At 37.1% G+C, this 21800-nt stretch overlaps 1 protein-coding gene across 10 annotated transcripts in view; it reads left to right on the plus strand.

Annotated features, from left to right (window-relative positions):
• Positions 1–21800, plus strand: part of Drep2 (DNA fragmentation factor-related protein 2) — a 132321-nt gene that overhangs the window by 79672 nt on the left and 30849 nt on the right. For 7 of the 10 annotated variants that reach the window (XM_067115942.1, XM_067115949.1, XM_067115939.1 and 4 more), the window contains one exon: positions 11094–11243. The exons of the other annotated variants lie outside the window; for them this stretch is intronic. In XM_067115942.1, coding sequence (XP_066972043.1) covers positions 11094–11243 — 150 coding nt within the window. The remainder of the gene's footprint in view (positions 1–11093; positions 11244–21800) is intronic. 10 annotated transcript variants of the gene reach the window in all.

Genomic DNA, 21800 nt, shown 5'->3' on the forward strand with positions numbered 1-21800 from the left:
AGCTACTTCAGTAGTATTTGCTCATGGACTGACTTTGGGAGAAGGGCGTCGACGTATTGCTCATAATCATTCTTTGTAGGTACATGAAGTGGCTGATGCCGGGGAAGTTTTCTACCGCGAGATTTCAGACTGCTAATGATTCTCGCTTGAAGTTTGATTGGTGTCGCCCTCTGCTTACTGAATTAAATGTTGAAAACGATTCACTGCCTTAATTTACTGTTTAACAATTACAGCTAGGCATAGACAACAATTGTGAAAGAAAACTTAGGAGAAAAAAAATCCATGGGTAAACCTACGTTTCCGTGGGCTCAAAACAATGATTTTAAGATAGAGTTTCATTAATAGCATTAGCGAGTCAGCATGATCCAGTTTACTTTGTACTGAGTGTGTTACGAGGTGTTTCCGAACCGATGCTTTTGTAATCAATTTAATTTTTTTGCCAAGAGGCAAGACCTTGATCAAAGCCTATTATTTTGCGTGTCGGCATCTTGTTTTGTATAGGTTCTTGTAACCTGGAAAAGTCTGAATTTTGATAAATACTGAGAAAAAACAAGCATCAGAAAAAATAGCAGAGAAATTTACTATCCTAGTTCAAACATATTTTAAATACAACACCCATGAACAGTAGGAGTCTTACGTACACAGTAGAAAATATTGTGATGACCCTGGGTGTCTGGATCCTCACAACAAGTTTGATAGTCATTGGCGACATCAATGTACGCAGCAATAGTAATTGCTTAAATACAATTGTCATCAGGCATACAGATACCGTTGCCAGATGGGCACTTTTGCACTGTTTGGTGGTCTGACAGGTTAAGAGCCGAAAGAACCACGTGCCTCAAGTTGAAGGGAATGTTGGTATTTTGGAAATTGGACCTTGCACAGCATATTTAGACTTCAGGTTTTGACATAGATATTACATGCAACTTTCAGTATCTTATTTGACCTCAGATCCAACGCCTACCTCTGTCTTTAACTTGAAAGATATTACATGCAACTTTCAGTATCTTATTTGACCTCAAATCCAACACCTACCTCTGTCTTTAACTTTAAAGATATTACATGCAACTTTCAGTATCTTATTTGACCTCAAATCCAACACCTACCTCTATCTTTAACTTTAAATCCCACTCGAATTTCTTGAATATTTACATACTACATTTTTTCTCTTGTTTGCAGCTTATTGAAAGGTTGCTAAAGGGGTGACTTAATTAAAGACATTATCTGATTATTCTTTAATAATCTGACTTCTACAAAAGCTGGAAAGAATACTCGAGCAAATTATTAGAAGTGAAAAGGCAAACATATTGACTTCCATCTTAATGGAACAGAGCATAGCAAGGACCTTAGAAGGTAGATCATACAAAGGAACCAGGAGGGCCAGCCATTTACCTAGGACTTCTGAAATACACTGTGATGTCTTACTGACTCAAATGCACAGGAAACAGACAGATAGTCACGCAAACTACTAGCACATGAGGTGGCGCTCAAGGTATTTAAAATAAATGATTGCATATATATAGACAAAAGCGCAGATTAACAGCTTTCAGCCAGATAAAGAATTATAGTATCTGAATTACTCTTCATAACTTTTTAGTACAAACCGCAAATTAATCTCCGAGGAAGTTTGTTTTGAATTATGCAGAATGAAATGTTAAACGAACGAATCACTCTCCTTGTATGTTTTAGGTGTAATAAAAGAATTTGCTCTTAAGTTCTGAGTGCATAAACTGGATTTCTAGACTTCTCACTACTCAGTGGTGTCCGCGTCTTTCTTACCTGCTTATCCTTTATCTCTGTCTTTCGAAAAGGATCTTGTTGTTGGACCTGTATTCTGGTGCTGACTCTTGCTCCTTTGAATAGTTTTTTCCCCAATGCATACAAAGCCCATTTCGACCCCCTGTACTGGAGATGGTGGCCAAGAAGAGGGAACACGGGAAGTTAAACGTCATTCTTACAGAAAGCTACTGGAAACTCACTGTCGCGTGTTCAAACACTTCACATATGGGAATTATTATTATTATTATTTCAGTAAATGAAACCTATTCACATGAAACAAGCATACAAGGGCCATTGACTTGAAATTCAAGCTTCCAAAGAATGTTGGTTTCAATCTCCCATTGCAGACCCCACACTGCAGCAGTAACTGATCACGATAAAGAGCCAGTGATTTTTCATCGCCCTGGGGGAGACGCGAAGCCGCGACATCTGAGTGGCACTAATCACTATACCAGTAGACCAGCTATATACAGATACTTCCGAGTGACTGATTAATTTCTGTAAGCTGGTGTTGCTACGGCTACAATCTTGGACTCGAAATAGATGATTTGGACCAAGTACGAAAATATACCCTAAAAAAGAGCCAGTCTTTGTCTGTCAGTGTGACACCTCTTCAGTAACATGCAAACACTTGTTTCTGAAACAAAAAGTTAGGACTTAGAAGTATGCACATAAAGAGTCAGATCACCTGTTTTGCTGGCCATCCCTCATTTGGGTAAGCAAGTGAGATAAAGGCAAGACGGTGGTTAGTGTCAGGCTCTCCTGGAAACAACGAAGGATGATGATATGTTGGTAGGCACTTGGGTCTGGCTGGGAATAAGAAGGCATGAACAAATAATTTGTACCTATGAAGCTATGTATATTTTAATAGCATTAGAACTTTGTACTTCTGTCTGTCTGTCTATTTACGTACCATTTTAGAATACTGACCCACATTCTATATCTAGGGAGTACATTGTTCACATTTACCCTGTAGGTTATTGTTACAGTGCTGTTTGAGGAAGTGTTAAGCAGCACTTCTTGAGGGTCAAGACCCTAAATGTATTATATTCTCTCATCTTTCGAAAGAAAAGTCACTATGACTAGGATGTCGAGTAGGTTGAAGTCAGTATCATGAATGTGATGAACAGAAAGAAGTTACTTAGAAAGAGGGATCACCTTTAGGATGTTTCAACTTCCTTTCAATTCCAAAGGACAGACTATGAAGTACAGATGAGAATGAATCTTCTTTCCAGTGTATATTGTCAGAAAAACATAAGTATTAAACCATAGCTCTGTCCTTCCTTCAACATTCACATTCACCTCTTCATGAAAAGTCACAGGATTCTCCGATTTTTTTTTTTTGCCACATTTTACTTAAATGGCAAAATGATACACACTGTCCACACCTTCGCTTGGGCAAAGTCGAAAGTTGCTTATTCCCCCAAACCAAGCAACCAGTTATGACTCACAATCATGTTCAGGAACTTGTTCAAACTCACTGGGGCTTGGCCCAAGATAGAATGAATGTTCGTTTGATTATCTAAAGAGACAGTCAGACAATCTGAAGATCTCACAAACTGTCAGGAAATAACTAGGATTACCTCTTGGAGGACTTGAAACACCCATCTCTGAGCTCTTGGCTGGAAGGAGAAACTCCTCTCAGGCCAAAACAGAGATCAGTCACTATCTGTGAAACACTGACCAAGAGTAACTTGGGTTCTGCCAGGTTAAGGTGGTCTTTGAAAATTTTATAAAGCTATTTCTTTTGAAGTCTTCTGAAAAAGAACACAGCACCTTCGTTTACATGCATTGGGTATTGTTGATCCCAAAGATAATGGTGAGTAGTCCTTCTTTACAGAATGCAGAGAACTACCTGTGTAAATTACATTAAGATGATGAAAGGAACATGTTACGTGTTTCGGAAAAACGTGGTTTTATGAAGTTTCAATATTAAATTACTAACGACGTTAAAAGTGCAGATCTTGAGCAAAAACAGTGTTCGGTGCTCATTTCTGATGCAATACACTTAAACTGAGGTAAAATTAAGCTACTTGATAGAAGTTTGTATGAACTTAATAGTCTGGGAAAGCATAGACATTTCATAGTTGAATAAGTATAGTCATGAATACAGCTAATCAAATTTAAAATGATTTACCTGTCAAAAATAAGATTTAAGGTGTTGGTCACACTAATATGAAAACGGTTACACTTTCATGCTGGGATTTACATGACCCATAGGCGATTACTTGGGACGAGATGAGAGTAGAATAATTTCAATCTCCATCAATTAACAACAAAGAGGAAGAAAACACATGGGTGTATGGCTGTGGTCATTTTTATGCTGCTTTCGTCTGAAGGAACTTCTGGGTTTACAGACTTGCATATCTCTGTTTTCTGGTGGGTGAATAGATTTACCGTGTGTAATTCAAGATACTAAAGGCCCATAGTAAACATTACGAAGTTTTTTTTGTTATAACGTCCATGTAATTGTTTAGTGTATATATATATATATATATATATATATATATATATATATATATATATATATATATATATATATATATATATATATATGTATGCATTTGTATATATACACATATTTACATTAATATATATATGTATATATATACATGTACAGTATATATGTATATATATATGCACAGTATTTACATTTATATATATATATTATACATATATATATTTATATATATATATTAATGTAAATATGTATATATTTGTATATATATGTATTATATAAATACATGGTTATATAAGTAACTGTTTGGCATATGTATATATTTATATATTTACATATATATATATATATATATATATATATATATATATATATATATATATATATATATATATATATATATATATATATATATATATATATATATTAAAATTATTTTACATACATATATATACACATTTTATATATATATATATATATATATATATATATATATATATATATATATATATATATACAGTATACACATATTTGTGTGTGTATTTATGTATGCGTGAGTTTATTGTGCGACTGCTTATATAATTATGTGCCTACATCGTACGTATCTGTACATACGTAGATATGTATGTATGCGTGTAGCTTTGTATGTATTTGAGTAAATGACCATGACAGAATATTCAACAGTGTTCATATTTTGTTCAGTAAAAATTTGTTAAAATATCTTATGTTGATATTTATAAATATATCTTTATTCCTTCAGTTTCATCATAATAATTTAGGTTTTCCTGTGTTTTAAATTCTGCTTGAATATGCTAATATATATATATATATATATTTCCATAAGAATGTGATTTTCTTGTAATAAAAATTTTGCAGATGAATCTCTCAGATGCTATGAAGATTAACTTTGGATTGGCTGATCCCAGTGTGTTGATGCTATCTATTGCTGTATATTACTCTCCCTAAGGTCTTGAAATCTGATTATAATATAAGAGTTGTTTCAGTATTTCGTGATAGTGATGATTAAAAGAGGAAAATAGCAATTCATCGTGCTAATGTTCTCGAGCTACAATTCACTGTTCTTTTTCACTGTATGGTTTGTATCATTTTCAAAGTTTCAGGTCTCTTGAAGTTATGTCCAAGTTGTTCTACTGAAGAAGGACTTTGTTCATTACATGTATAAGTCATGTTTTCAAAATAACGTTCTGTATTTCACTGTCAATTTTAATTCAAATCATATTGGTATAACCTTTGCTTTGTAAACAGGTCGTATAATGTCATGTCACTTTTATGAATGACTGAATTCAGTGATAAATTAAGCTAAACTCACACTATTGGTTTTCATGATAAACAAATCTGTTGTTAAGTCACTGTATGGCCAATGTAAGAGTAGCCGTGTTTTTTTAAGTTCTGTTAAAAATTTGCCTTTTAATTGTTTTTATTCCATCAATTATAATCAGGTTAATTACGTTTTTTACATTCTGTTACTCCTAATTTATAAGTGTGGGTATTTCTGCTTTTCGCATTTTCAAATGGAAATCAGGGCTAACAGAAGAATCTGAAAATGTTGACTGTCACATGAAAGAGATCTCCGCTGTACAAATATGGATGAATCACATATTCAGTCTCTGTTACAAAGAGTGCTATGTCCAAATTCTGTATGTTAATTCTGATTTGATGATATGAAGATTGTAATTTCAGTTTCCATTTCCCTTATGCTGATAGCAAATGTATGATATCCAGTTTTCACTTGGATCCAAGATGCTGTGTCACATGTCACTTTTTGGGAAAACTAAAACCAATATTTGGCTGAAAAATCTTGAAGCATGAGTAGGTGAAAAATCAAGAGGGGCTAAGGTTAATTAAGTATCTTTTGTAGTAAACTGAATAAGCAGCAGTTGAGAAGAAAGTACTAATTTCGGCTAATAATATTCTGTTAAAAAAAGATGTTTGAATTTTGAGTTTTCAGCACTAGAAATACACAGAGCTTTTACAGACACGATAAGGAGTTGTTTTTGATTTAGTAAATACTTTCTCGGTGGATGACAAGAACTTCAGCAGATGTTGATTGTTAGAAGCCCTCTCTCCCAGAAATGACTTTAAAAATTTTGTGTTAAGTCTCATTAATTTCACATGATCTGTTCCTTTTGATAAGGTCTGCCATTCCATTTAATTCACAAATATTTTGTAACAAGGTCAATCACTGAACAATTATTCTCTTTTAAGCTAGGTGACTGTGTCCTCAAAGAGTAAGGTAATGCTTTGTAAATGAACAATTGATCTGTCTAAATTTCACCAGATGCAGAATCATTAATAAAGTTCTTTGTCGTCCATTTTGGAACTGATCATGAATACCTAGACTCTACTAGGGTGAGTCAATGTTCACTATTTGAATTAGAATAACCAGTGTCATTAACAAGCTGCAGCACGATCCAGCGCGAGGCGAGCTTTCCAGGTTGACGCAGACACGAAGGCTTGGTTCCCTTCCAGTCCTCACAGCGAAGCTCTTTTCCTTTGCAACACTCTTACTACAAGGCTTTGCTCCTTTTTGACAACTGTGTCTACGCTCTCATACATCATCTTCAGTCACGCTCTGTTTGTAAGAACATTTATGATTAAAGAATGGATAATGCTGCAGTGTGGTTAATGGTACGCCATATAATTAAGATCTAGATATAAATAAAACCAAGTTTTGCATGGTTCTCTTTTGTCTTGTAAAGATGCTCTTTATTCATCTCGTATCATGGATATCATAAGAGTGACAGTAGCCTAAACTCCTAAGATTCCGTCTTCAACAATTATTTCCTAAAGCTTTATTTACTGACGCATATCTTATGTAATTAGTTCTGCCATCAAATTAGGCTAATCTATTTCTTTGTATTATGGTTTTTTTGTTTTACCTTTGATATAGAACATCTTACAGCTGTATTCTTTTTGTATTTTTGTGCTTAGATATTTTACACTTATATATGTTGTCTTTTCTTCATAGGATTTAAGCCGTTTATTTTTTATGATTCATGTCCATAACTGCTGGTACCGTCCTAAAGTGACTTCTGGTCAGGAAAAGCTTTATTTCCCTGTCAGCTCCAGCAGCAGCAACCTGGAGCACAGATATTTCATGTAGGCAAGATTGTCAAGCAAAGATAATGGAAGGTTTGAGCTGAATGGGGGAGCCCTTGCCTTGCGTGTGCTCTGTAGCTGATTCCTTGTGATGCGACATCAGTAAAGATGTTGTGATGCTAGATAGTTCAGAAATCAAACAGTTCCCCTGATCTCTCTTGATTAGCCATATCAGTGTTGGCCACTGCACATGTTGACTTCAAAATGGCAGGGCTACTTTGAGTGCTGTCATGCTCATCAGTGAGCCAGGCAAAGAAACAGGCAAAGCCTGGACAAACCTCCTGGGTGAGAGATCCACTTGCAGGGAGAGACTCCATATAATGGAACATCCTTTTTTTTATGATGATGACAGATAATTATGTCTAGAAAATCCCTTAGCCTAGAGTTTCCTTGTAGAAATGTATTACGCCTTGGCTGTAAATAGTATGCTTGTATTAGTATGTAAACATTGTAGTATGTATTGACTAGGACGCTTGTAAACAAATCACAGTCGTGAGTTCAGAATACAAAATCTGTCTCTGGTATGAAGTCAAAGTGTGCGATTTCAAGGTGACAAAATATTCCGCATCAATTTCAAGAAATAATCTGAAGAGTTTCTCTTCATTATCTTATTATTAATGATGATGTGATTGCTTAAAGAAACATAAGACTAATTCTCTTTAACTGAATAAAAACTAAATTCTCTCTCTCTCTCTCTCTCTCTCTCTCTCTCTCTCTCTCTCTCTCTCTCTCTCTCTCTCTTTCCTGTCGGAAATCCTTTCATTTTCTAATTACATGATTAAATATCGATATCAGTCTTGCATGATTTATCTAAATCCTGATAGCTAGACGCTATGAAAGAGCATGATCACTTACATCTTGAATTAAGTATTCTACATAAAATCGCTCAGAAAGAGAAAATCGTAATACTTTGCTGTAGAATTTGATATTTTTCGGCATCTTTCCATTTATAAGAATGATTTTTGTAGCTGTCTTACTTATGTGTGCATTAACGTTTCATGCATTTGGAATTGCTACTCTAGTGTTTCTTTTTTTATGGAAATAAAATCCTTATCTAGAGTTCTAGACTGGATGGATTAGGTTACAGCCCCTATAAACAAAATGAGCCTTGGTCTGTTTGTGACGGTGTCAGTTTTAGTCGAATTATTTGAGTTTTTGTTGTCCGGTACTTTAGTTTTCTTCAATTTTAGCAATAGGACTAACCTTATGCATTTCAGTAACCGCAGGGATACAAACGAAACTGTGTATGATTTGATTCTCCTCTCCGGAGAACAACTCGGAGCTGAATTATAGTTTTAGTTGATAATAATGTTCCCTCCAGAAGCGCCTGTTCTTAGCATATCATTATGAACTTAATGAAATGCTAACCGTATCCTTTCCAACATTTGGCCTTTGTTACCGCTACTCACATCATCACAACTACTGTTACTGCTGCGACTGCCACTACTACTATTTTTCTCTTCTTCCCCATTTTATTTGAAGTTCTGTTCACTATAGTTGTTTGTTTTTTTAGTTTGCATGGGCTGGATATTGTCATAGTAACTTCTGGAACCCTGTTCTCACTCTTTCCAGCGACGCAAATTGATTCTCTAGTGTAGTGGAACCGGAAAAAGTGGAGCCGAGAGAACCACTGAAAGGCCATGAGACTAGAAATGCGATATTGCCTATTTTTTTTTTTTTTTCTTTTCAAAGAGTTATGGGCCAGACAAAATGCCTTATCCTCGGAAGGAAGATAACGAAGGTTTCGTACAGGACTGCTCGAGGCTTAATATCAGCTAATCTAATTTGATTTCATTCCAAAGTGTCCAACTCTTCAGAGCTTAGCAGATGCAGTCAGTAACATTGCGCATTGCGAGTGAAGACGGCACTCTGAGCGTAGAGCAGTAATTGGGAAACAAATACACCTTCCTTGGTCAGAGATTCGTTATTCGTAACGTTGCGTTTTCTTACCCTTCGAACCAAAATGCTGATTTATGGAATAAGTTTTTTTTTTCTAGAAAAGATGATTAGCACTGTCTGTTTAGTTTATAAAGTTTTCCAAGATGTTCGAGAATGATGCTTTTACTCTCTACTGAATTGGTATTAATTAAGACTATATCTGTTTATCATTCTTTATGTCTGTCTTAGTTTATAGCCAACACATGAGTGACCCAAATCATTTTTGAGTCGGTCCTGATTCAGGGAAAATTTAAAGATAAGAAAAGGCTTATCTAATCACGCAGTCGTAATAACGTTGGTACTTTTTGCTGAGGACAATTCCACTTTGAATGTTTCATGCACTCCACTACAAGCAATATGGAAATCAAATACTGTACTTGGGATAAATACACGATTTTCCTCCAAAATCCTTCAAGAATCTCTCACCTCTGCTGAGAGCAATACTTTTCGTTGTGTAGGCAGAAACTTTCCTCTTCTTTCTCTTCTTAAACAGAGACATGACGATTCTTACTTTTCATTGCCCTCATTTCCGGTCCAATCCAGAATTAGGTTTGACGGTCCGAAAAATTCTATCAGAAAAAACCTTGCGTTATCTAGAAATCAAGCTTTCTCTGTATTACATATGTTTATCTGATCGAGCACTCAGTTGAAACACACGAAACTATTCCAGGTGACAGATAAAAGCGACTACTCTATATTTTGTTTCTTACATTGAGTTCACAACGTCTAGACCAGACCTCAAACTTTCCTTGACAGCTGTGATCTTTAAACCTGCTTTTGTACTTCCATAGATGAGCTTTGAAGTCCCAAGGAGAGTACTTGATGCCTTTTGCTTCTAGACTTATCAACAATTTTGCAGTGCAAAAGTCTGTATAAATTTTTAATCCACCTGTAGCGATAATTGTAAGATAAGGAACCATTACGGCATGCATTATATTGCTCAGTTATCAGTCAAGAGAGATAAAGATTTCGACAACAATGGCTTGTTGTACAAGTGTCAGAAGATGGAACAGTAACAACCACTGATTTTATGATGCATGTTCATTTCTATAAATTTACTAGTTTTCATATATTCACCAAAATGCATCTGCTAAGACTGTCTATATCTGGCTTGATCATTATCATTTCTTTGCCACAGATTTCGGAGGAAACGCTTTCATGGATGAAGTAGCCTTTTATTATTATGTGAATAATAGTGTTCGCATCAGGTGAATGTATGGGGGTTAGCGATTATAATTTGTGCATGTGTCTCTTAACCCAGTGTTGTTGTTCTTGCACTTTTATTTTCGGCCAAGAAACTTCACAGTATTAATCTTACAACTCTCGGGGCACATGACAACACCATAATAGCTTTCAAATTGATGGGAATAGCTCAGTAAGATCAGTTCATAACAGTTAAATATTTCGTAAGGTTAGTTATGAATCTATACATGCCTTTGCTTCTGATGTTAATGGGAACATTTCGTAAGGCCGACTGTAGTCTGGCCAGAGCTCATTTCACAATAATAGTGTACAGATCGTGGCTTTGCTAACTAATATGCGTCGTGAAGATAATGTTGTGTTGAAGATCATTGCTTGTGGGAGCAAGTGAAGGCAACCTTTTACATAGTCCAGTGATGACATTCCTTTCACTAGTCATAACTAACCTTCCTTGGCGTCGAAATGACCTTGTGGCATTGACTTGCTCTCTAAAAGAATCATGGTGTGTGTTTATATCCCCTTTGCCCCTTAATCTTGACCCGTTCTGCGGATATAATGCGTTTGAACGTGGTAACGAGCTGAGCTCTATCCCTCGCAGCCATCACAGCCATACCCAAGATCGTATGTGAGACCATCTACTCGCTCGGCCTGCACGATGAAGCGCCTGTGTGGAAGGTTATGGATAGTTACGGCAAGATCACCGTCGTCTTGTCCTGGGATCCCACCTCGCGAGGAGGCCAATTTAACGGTAGGTGGCATCCTTGACGTATGACTCGCAGGGAAACGAGATGAGGGAACTCACAAACAAGATGGTTCAGTAGTTTCTTCCAAGGGTGATGATAGGTGATAGAGTAACTACCTCACCATAGGAGCTCATAGAGACAGAAGAGCGTTTAATCATATTAAAGTGGAGGAAGACCAAGTGAAATTGTTGAGGAATGATGAACTCCACCTTAGTTATCAGTGAGTGATGCGAGTAGATTACCATCTGCATCCGTTAAACCAAGAGATTTGTCTTTTTCACGTCCAATGCCGACCCTTACCCAGTCAGAACTTGAAGTCCCCAGATAGATTCTTGCTTCCCGGCAAAGATGCCTCCTAACATTCTAAGATTTGTTTCACAGTTTCCCCAGTAATTTTCCGTGACTCGCAGGAGGACAATTCTTACGTGTGGGCAAATAGAAATCATTTCTGTCCCTGTAACTCTGTCAAGCATTTTGTAAACCTTTGAAGCCAATGATAAAATAAAGAATGTAGGAGTTCGCTTATCAAACTTTTTAACCCTTCTTGTTTTATACAGGTCATTAATTACATTTGACAAAATCTGCTTCATTAAACAATAACCCTCAAGTGAAACATCAGTACGAATTGTTGTCATTCAGTCTATGGTTCCTGCTATCTGGAAGAGCGATGCTTCATTATTAACTGATCTGGCAAAAACTCTTGAGCATTTCAGAGCCCATTTCTTTCTTCTTGTTTTCCGGTTTTGGTTTGATTGAATCATTTGTTCTGGATTGTTTTTTCCTCCGTTCCATCACTGTTGCTTCAATTTTTTTCTCCTGGCCTCTTCCTAAGTTAAAGTAATTCATCTTTGAACAAGCATTGTAGTCTTTTGTATACATAAAGAAAAAGTCAGTGCTACTGATATCACTACCTTGGTGATGTTTTTGTAAAGGAATTGGTACTGTGACGAAGTAAGTGCCTTGCGTTGCCAGAATACGCTGTACTGGACTTATTTTCATTTTGCTTGGGTACATCTTAGAAAACGAATCCCTCTCATCCTTTGCTTCTGTGCCTACAAGATTTGTTATTATCCTAATATTCTTCAGAATTCTAGCTTTTTCCTTTTTTGTTTCCTTTTACATTTTTGATCCCTTTTACCATTTGTGCTATTAGCGAGACTGGCTCCAGCAGCATCAGTGTATCCGCTACATCCTGCCACAGATCCTTGACTAGTCTCGTACCACTGCTTAGACAACACCGCAGCTAAAAGTCTTCGTGTCAGTGTCCTTGGGATAAAAAGAGTGCAAGAGTACAAAATCCTTTTCCTATTTTTCTAGCTCCCTTTTATACTTTAGTTATGTTTTTTTGTATAGCTGCTTTTATGAGTGCCTTTTAGCATAACCAAATGCTGCTTTCATTCGCCATTTGTATCTGTACACGACAGTTTTGTAGAGGGTGCGGATGACGTCCATACAGAAACTCATAACTGGCGGTTGTTAAATTCCAAGTCGTGCTTGCCTCGCGTAATCATTTGCTTTTTGGAATATAAAAATGTCATGTTGTTTGATCTCCAATATACTTTGTTCATTACTTTCTTTTGCTATTGGTCATCAACTTAACTAACATAACGTGACAAGTACAATGCTTCCTTTAACCGAATACTGACTGAACTTATTCTTAGTTCCCTGTGTTTTACTTTTAACATTCTATGAATTGATCATTTTTATTTACAAAACGCGAATTTTAGTTTCTGAAGTCAGTTTCTTTAGCAGCTGTCCGTTTTATGAATGTTACTCATTTGCCTATATGTGAACAAGAGTTCATTGTACTTCAGAGAGACAGAGTGTGTTCTCATTCATAACTGGGCTTTTGTTTGCAACACTGCCTTAGTTTTCATTTTGCAATGTCATTTTTGAAGTTTATCCTTATACTATTGTTACTGAAAATTAACCAAATCTTCCTTTAGTTATCTACCTGTTCGGGGAGGGCCTTTGCCCTTTCCAAACGCAAGTTTGTATGAAAATCGGGTGCCGGTCATATCATGTCCTGCGATTAAAGAATGTAGTGGTCTTCCATGCTAAAGCTAAACATGACAGTTCTTGTAATATTATATAAATTTTATTGTATTACATGTAAGACGATGTCATTAATATCTGTAAAACCTTCCACATTTTTTCAACAGCTGATCTTTTCGTCAGTAGAAGTTGAGCACTGCACAATTGAAAAGGTTCATTTAGCATTCACTTGAGCGCCCAAGTGCTGACTTCAACTGATGATGTATATTCTTGTACTAGTGACAGCATTAGATTTTAAAATTTTCATTTAGAATTTTTAAATTTTCATTTGAAACATGTCAAACCATATTGGCTATACTATAAACTCTTTACTCAAGGGATTTTTTTATTGAGGTTTTTCCAGGTACAGAGCAAACAGAGTCCTGTCAGAATCTGGCGACTCTTTCTCAGCATGAAATGGAAAGATGAACAGCGACAGTGAATAAAGTTCATAGATTTATATTTCATTTTGTGGAGTATTCCTATGTTCTTGATCAAATGTAAACTTGTCTTCGATCATGTAATCTGACCCTTAAGAAGAAATTTTATGTCCAACCAGAAAGTAGTTACATATATTTTGATCTCCAAATGGAACTTCTGGATGAGACTCTCTTCTGTTAAAACCACAGTAGCTTAGAAATGTGTTTTTTTTTATTTTGATTAATATGTAATATAAAGTGGCTTATGTCTTAAGTTAGTGTTATATAAAATAGTGTTAGAATTTCAGATAACGCAGGGTAAGACTTACTTTGCACTGTTGTTAAGATCTACCGACTATTTTGCCGTTTCCAGTTCTCAGGAAAGGCTCCAGTCTGAATTATTTATCAGGGTGTGTAACCTAAGAGCTTCCTGTTTAAAAGTCGAATGTGACATTCTTCCATTTATTTGTTTCTTTCACTGTAACCTGATGCTTTTTATGTAACGTAACGCAAACGTTGATTTTTTTTTCTTTTGAATGATATCGAAGGAAATACTTCATGAAATCATGAATGTTTAAGAAGTGATCTGATGTTAATATTGTTTTCTGGAATATGAGTTTAGGTCATTGGCTTGAATTTTCTTAACAGTGGTTTGTGGTGAACTTTATATTTAAAGCCCCTGTTGTTATTACGATTACGCAATGCATATCATCTGATGTGGAATGTCAGACACTGATTTTTACGAAACAAAGACTCCACAGCATTGGTTTCAGTCATGTAAAATGGACATTGACATTTGTAATATAAATGTTCTTATTTGTTAATATAATATAAGTGAGAGTCCTATGGATGCAGCTAGTTGCCTTGTGTAATGTGTCTTGGGTAGAGTTTTCGTTGCAGGTGGAATGAATAATGTAAAACGCTTCGCTAACCTGACTGGGTTTGGGTTATCTTCGTAAGATTTTATCATTAATCTATATAATAAAATCCGAGTGAATCTTTCTTGCATGTCCGCTCCGGGTGGGGCGCGGGGTAGGTAGGGGCTCGGGAGTGTAGGGGAGACATGACAAATCCACCCTCCTCCTGCAAACCTGTTTGTCCGTCAAGGGTGGGGGCGGGGTAGATAGGGGATCAGGAAGATAGGGGAGACATGACACATCCACCCTCCTTCAAACCTGTTTGTCCGTCAAGGGTGGGGGTAGATAGGGGAGACATGACACATTCACACTCCTCCTGCAAACCTGTTTGTCCGCTCCAGGTGGGGGCGGGGTAGATAGGGGATCGCGAGGGTAGGGGAGACATGATGGGCAGCGTTGGGTCCCAGCGCAGCGTAGCGTGCGCCATCAAGTTCGTTATGAATAAGAGTTTATCTGTTTCACATGACTTCTCTGAAACCATGATCAAACGTGTGGCTTCAACGGGGAAATGTTTCATATGTGGGGCTTTCCACTCTCCCTCTTACTAACTTAATTTCTTTGACCAGGATGATGATTAGGGGTTTTGCTTGAAGTACTGCAATTCTTGACCAAGAGAAATTATTTGTGAGACCAAAGTATGCCATGGTATGTTGGGAGTAAAGTTAACCTTCTGGGATATATACTGTAACCGTATATTATTTCCACTTTTGATAATCAAATGTTTTCGTAGTCTTTTTATTTTCTTTGTAATGGGAATTCATATCTTCAGTGTTACTTCGTTTGTCACCAAAATTGTTCAAAGCTGTTTCTTTATTCTTTACTAAGGTGATCGTAATTTCTTGGCTGTTAAAATGTCCTGGAAGTGATATAAGCAGCGTTCTGCTTTTGAATCAAAACGCATGACTGTTTGGAGGTTAGAGTGAGTCAGAAATCAAATCCCTGGTTGAATTACTAACTGTTCAGAGGATGATCATTCTGCAATGTTATGTTCTTCTTTTCGTTGGTTAATGAATATGACGGAAGATCCAAATTATTATTGGCTGCAGATTAGCGTTTGAAAAAATATGAGTCTAAACAAAGTAGGTCTGCCAATATTCCACGCTGTTGTTCCTAACCTGACGGGGAGTCTTTGAAAAGTAAAATGTCTAGGAAACCGTTCAGAGATGAATAAATCGATTCAGAACTCAAGTAATGGAATGAAACAGTAGTTATATATTTAATCACTCTGCCTGTTTCTTTGTGACCTATTGCCGCTAACACCGTGATCATGATGTTCGTTGCGTGTTTTTGAAGACTGATTTTTGGGATGGGGTTAACCGCCATGGCCATATATAGCATAGTCAACGCTGAGAAATGGAGTGAAGAACCTTTCACGCACAGTCCTAAATCACTCTCTTATGCTTGTTTGTTTGTCACGATGGGGTTGTTGACGGTATGCTCAGCCTTCCTCTTTCATCCAGGCTTTGGACCGGCATGTGCGAATGCTCAGTAGATTCCCACGGCAGAGTAGTCTCCTTCCATCAAACAAACTTTTGAACCCGTGAAACCACTGGCAGGAGACTCCTGCCGAAATATACAACAGACGGACGGACTTATCCGCTTTTATGAGAAATTCGAATAGCGTCAGTGTTCGTGCAACCGTTGTACGAATAGACAGTTGTCATCTTGAAGGGCTGATAAGTGCCCAACAGGCTTTTCATTTTTGTTGTTTTATCTCTGTGGTTTCAAATGTATTCAGAATTGTATGATTCACTAAGTTTATTTTCTTCTTTGTGCGATAATACGAAAAAGTGAATACGATTCCGATGAGTCACGTAGCTTTTGCTTAAATGCACACTTGGAGCTGAATATTGCTATTCATATGAGGTTTGAATCCAATAAAACAGTAGTCTCTACACAATATACAAGACATTGTCTAAGTGTTAGCCCCAAAAGACTAACACTCGTTCTTTTATCGTTATCTCTCTCTCTCTCTCTCTCATCTGCTACTGACTTTCTGCTATGAGATCGAGAGTAAGTACTGTTGTTTCAAATCCTTACGTAAAAATGCTTTCATTTGTCTGCCATATCCAGTGGTTACTTTTTTGTTTGTTTTTCTGACAATTTTGAATGTTCCTTATTTTATCACGCGGAAGTTCCCCTATTAAAGAGAATTCATCATTTGGCTTCATCTTTTCAAATTAAATGGCTTTACTGTCTTTTAGACTGTACAAATCAGGAAGCTTGAATTTGATCAACAACTGATTGATAATGAATCTCGAATCTAGTTATGTTAGTGAAGAGGATTTCTTAAGCTCGTTATCCATCTGGTTGGCAGATGACTCTTCAGGTTAACCGAGCTGTTTATCCAGTCGTTCGTTTCAGATTAAAACAGCCTTGTGCTGGTACGGGCTATTGCTCTTCGGCAGCCCGTAACTTTATCCAGTCATTCATAACGCTTCGAGACAGCATATCTAGCCAGCAGAAGACTCTTAGATAACGACTGAATAGGTGTTTAAACCTTGATGAAATCGGACAGTACTCTGTTTAAAGAATAATTACAGTCCTCCATGTCAAATGCCTCAGGACTTGCTGTGGAGATCTATTCGTGATAACTTTGGAAATTTTGTAATACTCTGATAAGTTAATTAATCGCAGCGAATGCTCTTTGCCCGAAATAATGCGTTTACTTCACGTCCATCTGTCCTTAAAGAGCAATGAAAAAACGAGAAATGGGATCTGTCCTAGATAGTGCCCCCAAGGGTTTTAACCCGCTATGTATCCACCTTTGCGGCGTTTGGTACAAACCCATTGAGGATTACCGTAAAAACATAAACAAAAGACTGTAAATATCACAAAGTTAATGACCCCCAAGAAATATTAGTCCTAGATAATCCCCGAAAACCCTTGGGGTCACTATCTAGAAAAGATCCGAGAAATGTAACTATATACACTAATGTCAAAAGATGAAATAATGAAAATGCTGGGAGAAGCGTGTTTTTTCACATACTCTTCAGAAGGTGGAAATATATTTTCATAAGCATAACGTTTGTAAGGGCCTTCACTCTGACAGAGTAAAATCGATTTATTATGAGTTAACTGGCTAAAGTGCCGGAAGGAGTGAAAGGTCTGTGTTCAAGCAACCACAAATCAAATGTCTGAAATTTTCTGAACCTTGTCTGAAAACGACCGTATCTTTCGGGGATTTACGAACACTAATAACATTGAGGGCATTGTTTACAGTTGCTCATAATCTCCGGAGTGGCGTATTTGCCACATGTAAACTACGATGTCAGTAGTGACATAGTCAGAAAACTTTTTAGGACCTTGACAAAGCCTAAAGCATACCAATTTTGACTGGAAGTCAAAACAGCAACTAGAATGTGCTACAGTGCTTAGACAAAAGTTTCCTTCAATAGTTTTTCGTATGACGGCAGCTCTTATTAAACTGAACTATAATTAAATTTATATGGAAAAAGTTTAAAAACTGATTTAAATTATTCACGCATCTTTTGTGGTCTTATGGATCAACAGAGTTAAAAGAATGCGTTATCTCGAAGCATTTTCACTCTAGATATCCCAGGTTGTTTATGGCAGATAATTGAAAACAAAAGTTAGCCAGCCAAAGTGGTCACGGTATAGACAGCAAGCTCTGAAGAAACATTTAGCGGATAAATGGGAATTAATGAATGGACGCCTAGGCTTTCGTAGGTATAAACTTGTTTTGCTGCTGACTTTGGCAGTTGCAGACATTGTGCCCTACTAGCTATGTATTACCTCTGATACTCTTATTTCACAATATAAGAATTCGTATATCTCTTCGAGTGGTTTCCATCTGGTAACTTTTGCAGATTTGAGTTCTTCATCGTAAATGATCAGTGTACTCTGGTAATCAAGAACTTTGTTGTGAGATAGTTTAACTTTAATGCCCTGGCAAATGTGCGGGCATCCATATGCCCTTGTCTGGGTCATGCCCGATGGAGACAAGAAACAGGAAAGGGAAGGAAGCAGGGTGCGGCTTAACTATGAAGGTAGAAGATTATAAAATCCTGATGAAGAAGAAGCAGGGAGAAAATTCCAATGCTTGACGGTAGAGGAAAGAACCAGTTACTTTTCCCTTCTGACTTATCATGCTAAAAGTCGAATTTCTTGGATATAGTTATATTTCTTAATATAAAGTCCAAATTGCTTATTTATGAAGGGTGGAACACTTGCTTACGCAGCTACGCCAGAGGTCATTGCTCCGAGGTTTTCAGGAAACCTCTCTTCGAGGTCCTATGAATCAAAGTAACCAGTTTCTCGTTTCGTTCATAATTTTGGTTTGCGTAGCTGTGCTTCAGCGTGAGTGGATGATTTCATTCTCACAAGAGTAACAACAGAACTTCAAGAGTCCTCTTATTCAGCCATTCGAAATTCCAGTTTTCACTCAGGCCTTTCAAATCGCCAATAAGTTATTTTCAATTGCTTCTTCTTTTCTAGTTGCTTTCTCGTCCCAAAATAAATATATAAATTAATAGATATATACTAGGTGGCTGAGCAGAGATAACGGATACAAACTTTGGAAGAGAAAATTCAGGTGAAAAATTTATTTATTTTTGATGAAGGCCTCTTTGCCTCTTAAATGAATACATTTGGTTTAGTAGATTTGTTTCATCAACCCGAACCATTCTAGTATCCGTAGTTGGCTGAACCAACTTCAGTTGCTGTTTTGTAGGCGATGCTACTCGCAGTTGTGCCACGGTAATTGAAAACGATGGTTCTTAGAGCACATTAGATTTCTTAGCAAGGATCTCCAACGAAATTAAACAAGATAACAGATTGTAGAGCTGGTTAGGAACAAATAGATTTTTTAGTTTTCTGTAAAAGAAAACTATTGCGATGGCTTTGTCTGTCCGTCCGCACTTTTTCTGTCCGGCCTCAGATCTTAAAAACTACTGAGGTTAGAGGGCTGCAAATTGGTATGTTGATCATCTACCCTCCAACCATCAAACATACCAAATTGCAGCCCTGTAGCCTCAGTAGTTTTATTTTATTTAAGGTTAAAGCTAGCCATGATCGTGTTTCTGGCACAGCTATAGGTGCCAACAACACAGGCAACCACCGGGCCGTGGCTAAAAGTTTCATGGGCCACGGCTAAGAGTTTCATGGGCCGTGGCTGAAAGTTTCACACAGCATTATACGCTGTATAGAAAACTCGATTGCTCCGAAGAAACTTCGGCGCATTTTTTACTTGTTCTAAATAGGAAACTCACAACAGGGTGTACAGAGCTCACGCTTGTCTAATTAAGACTCGGTTCTCATTTGTTTATCGTTGCCTGATTGACATATCAGCAGAGAAGGATTCTGCAAGCAGTATTCCTGTTTTCCGTGAGTCAAAGCGCCCGGATGTTCCCCTTGAACCCGGCCGGGGCTGGGTAATCCAGCCAGTGACCGTGTGGCAGGAAACGTACAAGCTATTGGAAGGATTCATTTGTTCGCTTGTTTTGTGTAGTCAATAACAGTCGCCATTTGACATTGATAACTAGTAAGGATTTCTACGCGGAAATTCATCCGATAAAAAATCTCAAGCCTATATCCTTTAATCAGTATTTACCCACTAGAAACATTGTTACATCATTCTATTCAAGTATATCTGACATCATAACGGCAAGCTATCTTGGCTAAACTACAGCACATTGTTTGAAGTTCTATGATCTGTCGGTTTAAGAAACAGGTTTCGCTTAGATAACAAACATTATGGTTAAGTAATGGTCCTTAGTATGAGACTTTGTTGTGACGCGATACAGCGCAAACATTTGAAGCTCTTTTCTAGGTGTCAGTAATGAAGGAGCAGTTGATTTAAACATGTATAAAATCATTTATTTTCACTGATTCTATTTGTTTCTGACGAGAAGCAAGAATTTAGCTGTAACCAGTAGCCAAATAAAAATATAATAAAGAGTGAAATTCATGTTGACACAATGACTGAATTTCTTAATTAGTACTTTTGTAGAGATGACAGTCAGCTTTGTTTTATACTGATAATATTAGAGTCTAAACACCCCTTTACACGGTTCAGACGCGATGTAGTTGTTGAAAACCTTCTGCTAACACTGTAAGCATTACTTGAGGTTCTTTGCAGCGTCCCTTCGGCCCCTAGCTGCAACCCCTTTCATGCCTTTTACTGTACCTCTGTTCATATTATCTTTCTTCCATCGCACTCCTGACAATTGTTTCAAAGTGCAACTGGGAGGTTTTTCTCCTGTTATACCTTTCAAACCTTTTTAGTGTCAATTTCCGTTCCAGCGCTGATGATCTCCTCGGTCCCAGCGCTTGGCGTTTGGCCTAAATTTTACATTCCAATTCCAACTTTGTGCTAGCGTAGGCCATTAAAAAAAATTGATAGCAGTGTTGTGGATTGTTAGAACAGTTCATTCAATCGTTTGGCGATCAGCTTTCCAAATGCAAGCGGAAACTAAACTGCCATTCTATCAGCCAAGCATTTTTTTCCTTCTTGAGAACTTTTTCCTCTTAAGGTAATTTTCTCTCGAACAAATTTCATGACAGGCATTCAGACGTTCCTAGATGTTACAGAAGAGATTGATTTCTTAAGAGTTTTTTTTCAATATATTTACAGTTGTCCTCGGCATAATACAAACGTATATCGCCAGATTTAAATGTGACACCAGATAATTTACTATGAATTAAATAGGTCGTCAATTTTTTATTCCACAGTTTTTAAAATTATATAGTGGGTTGATCTGCTGCATTGAGATTTGTCCCTTAAGTTAAGTATACCTTAGTTTAACCAGACCACTGAGCTGATTAACAGCTCTCCTAGGGCTGGCCCGAAGGATTAGATTTATTTTACGTGGCTAAGATCCAGTTGGTTACGTAGCAACTGGACCTACAGTTTATTGTGGAATCCGAACCACATTATAACTAGAAATGAATTTCTATCACCAGAAATAAATTGCTCTAATTCTTCATTGGCCGGTCGGAGAATCGAACGCGGGACCAGCAGAGTGCTAGATGAGAACGATACCCACCCTCCCAGTGAGGAACTATATTTGCCCCTTAAACAACTGACAAAATACAGCAAGGATGCGGCGATTCCACCTCCCACATACGGAAGGTTCAAAAGACCAAAGTAGGTGCAGTGCTCGAGTCAAGTTGGCTAGATTTTTGGATCATTCCGGCCCACTGTCCATCAGTCCACCCAGCTTCAAATGAG

The sequence above is a fragment of the Macrobrachium rosenbergii genome, chromosome 14 (genome assembly GCF_040412425.1).
Source record: "Macrobrachium rosenbergii isolate ZJJX-2024 chromosome 14, ASM4041242v1, whole genome shotgun sequence".
Taxonomy (NCBI): Eukaryota; Metazoa; Arthropoda; class Malacostraca; order Decapoda; family Palaemonidae; genus Macrobrachium; species Macrobrachium rosenbergii.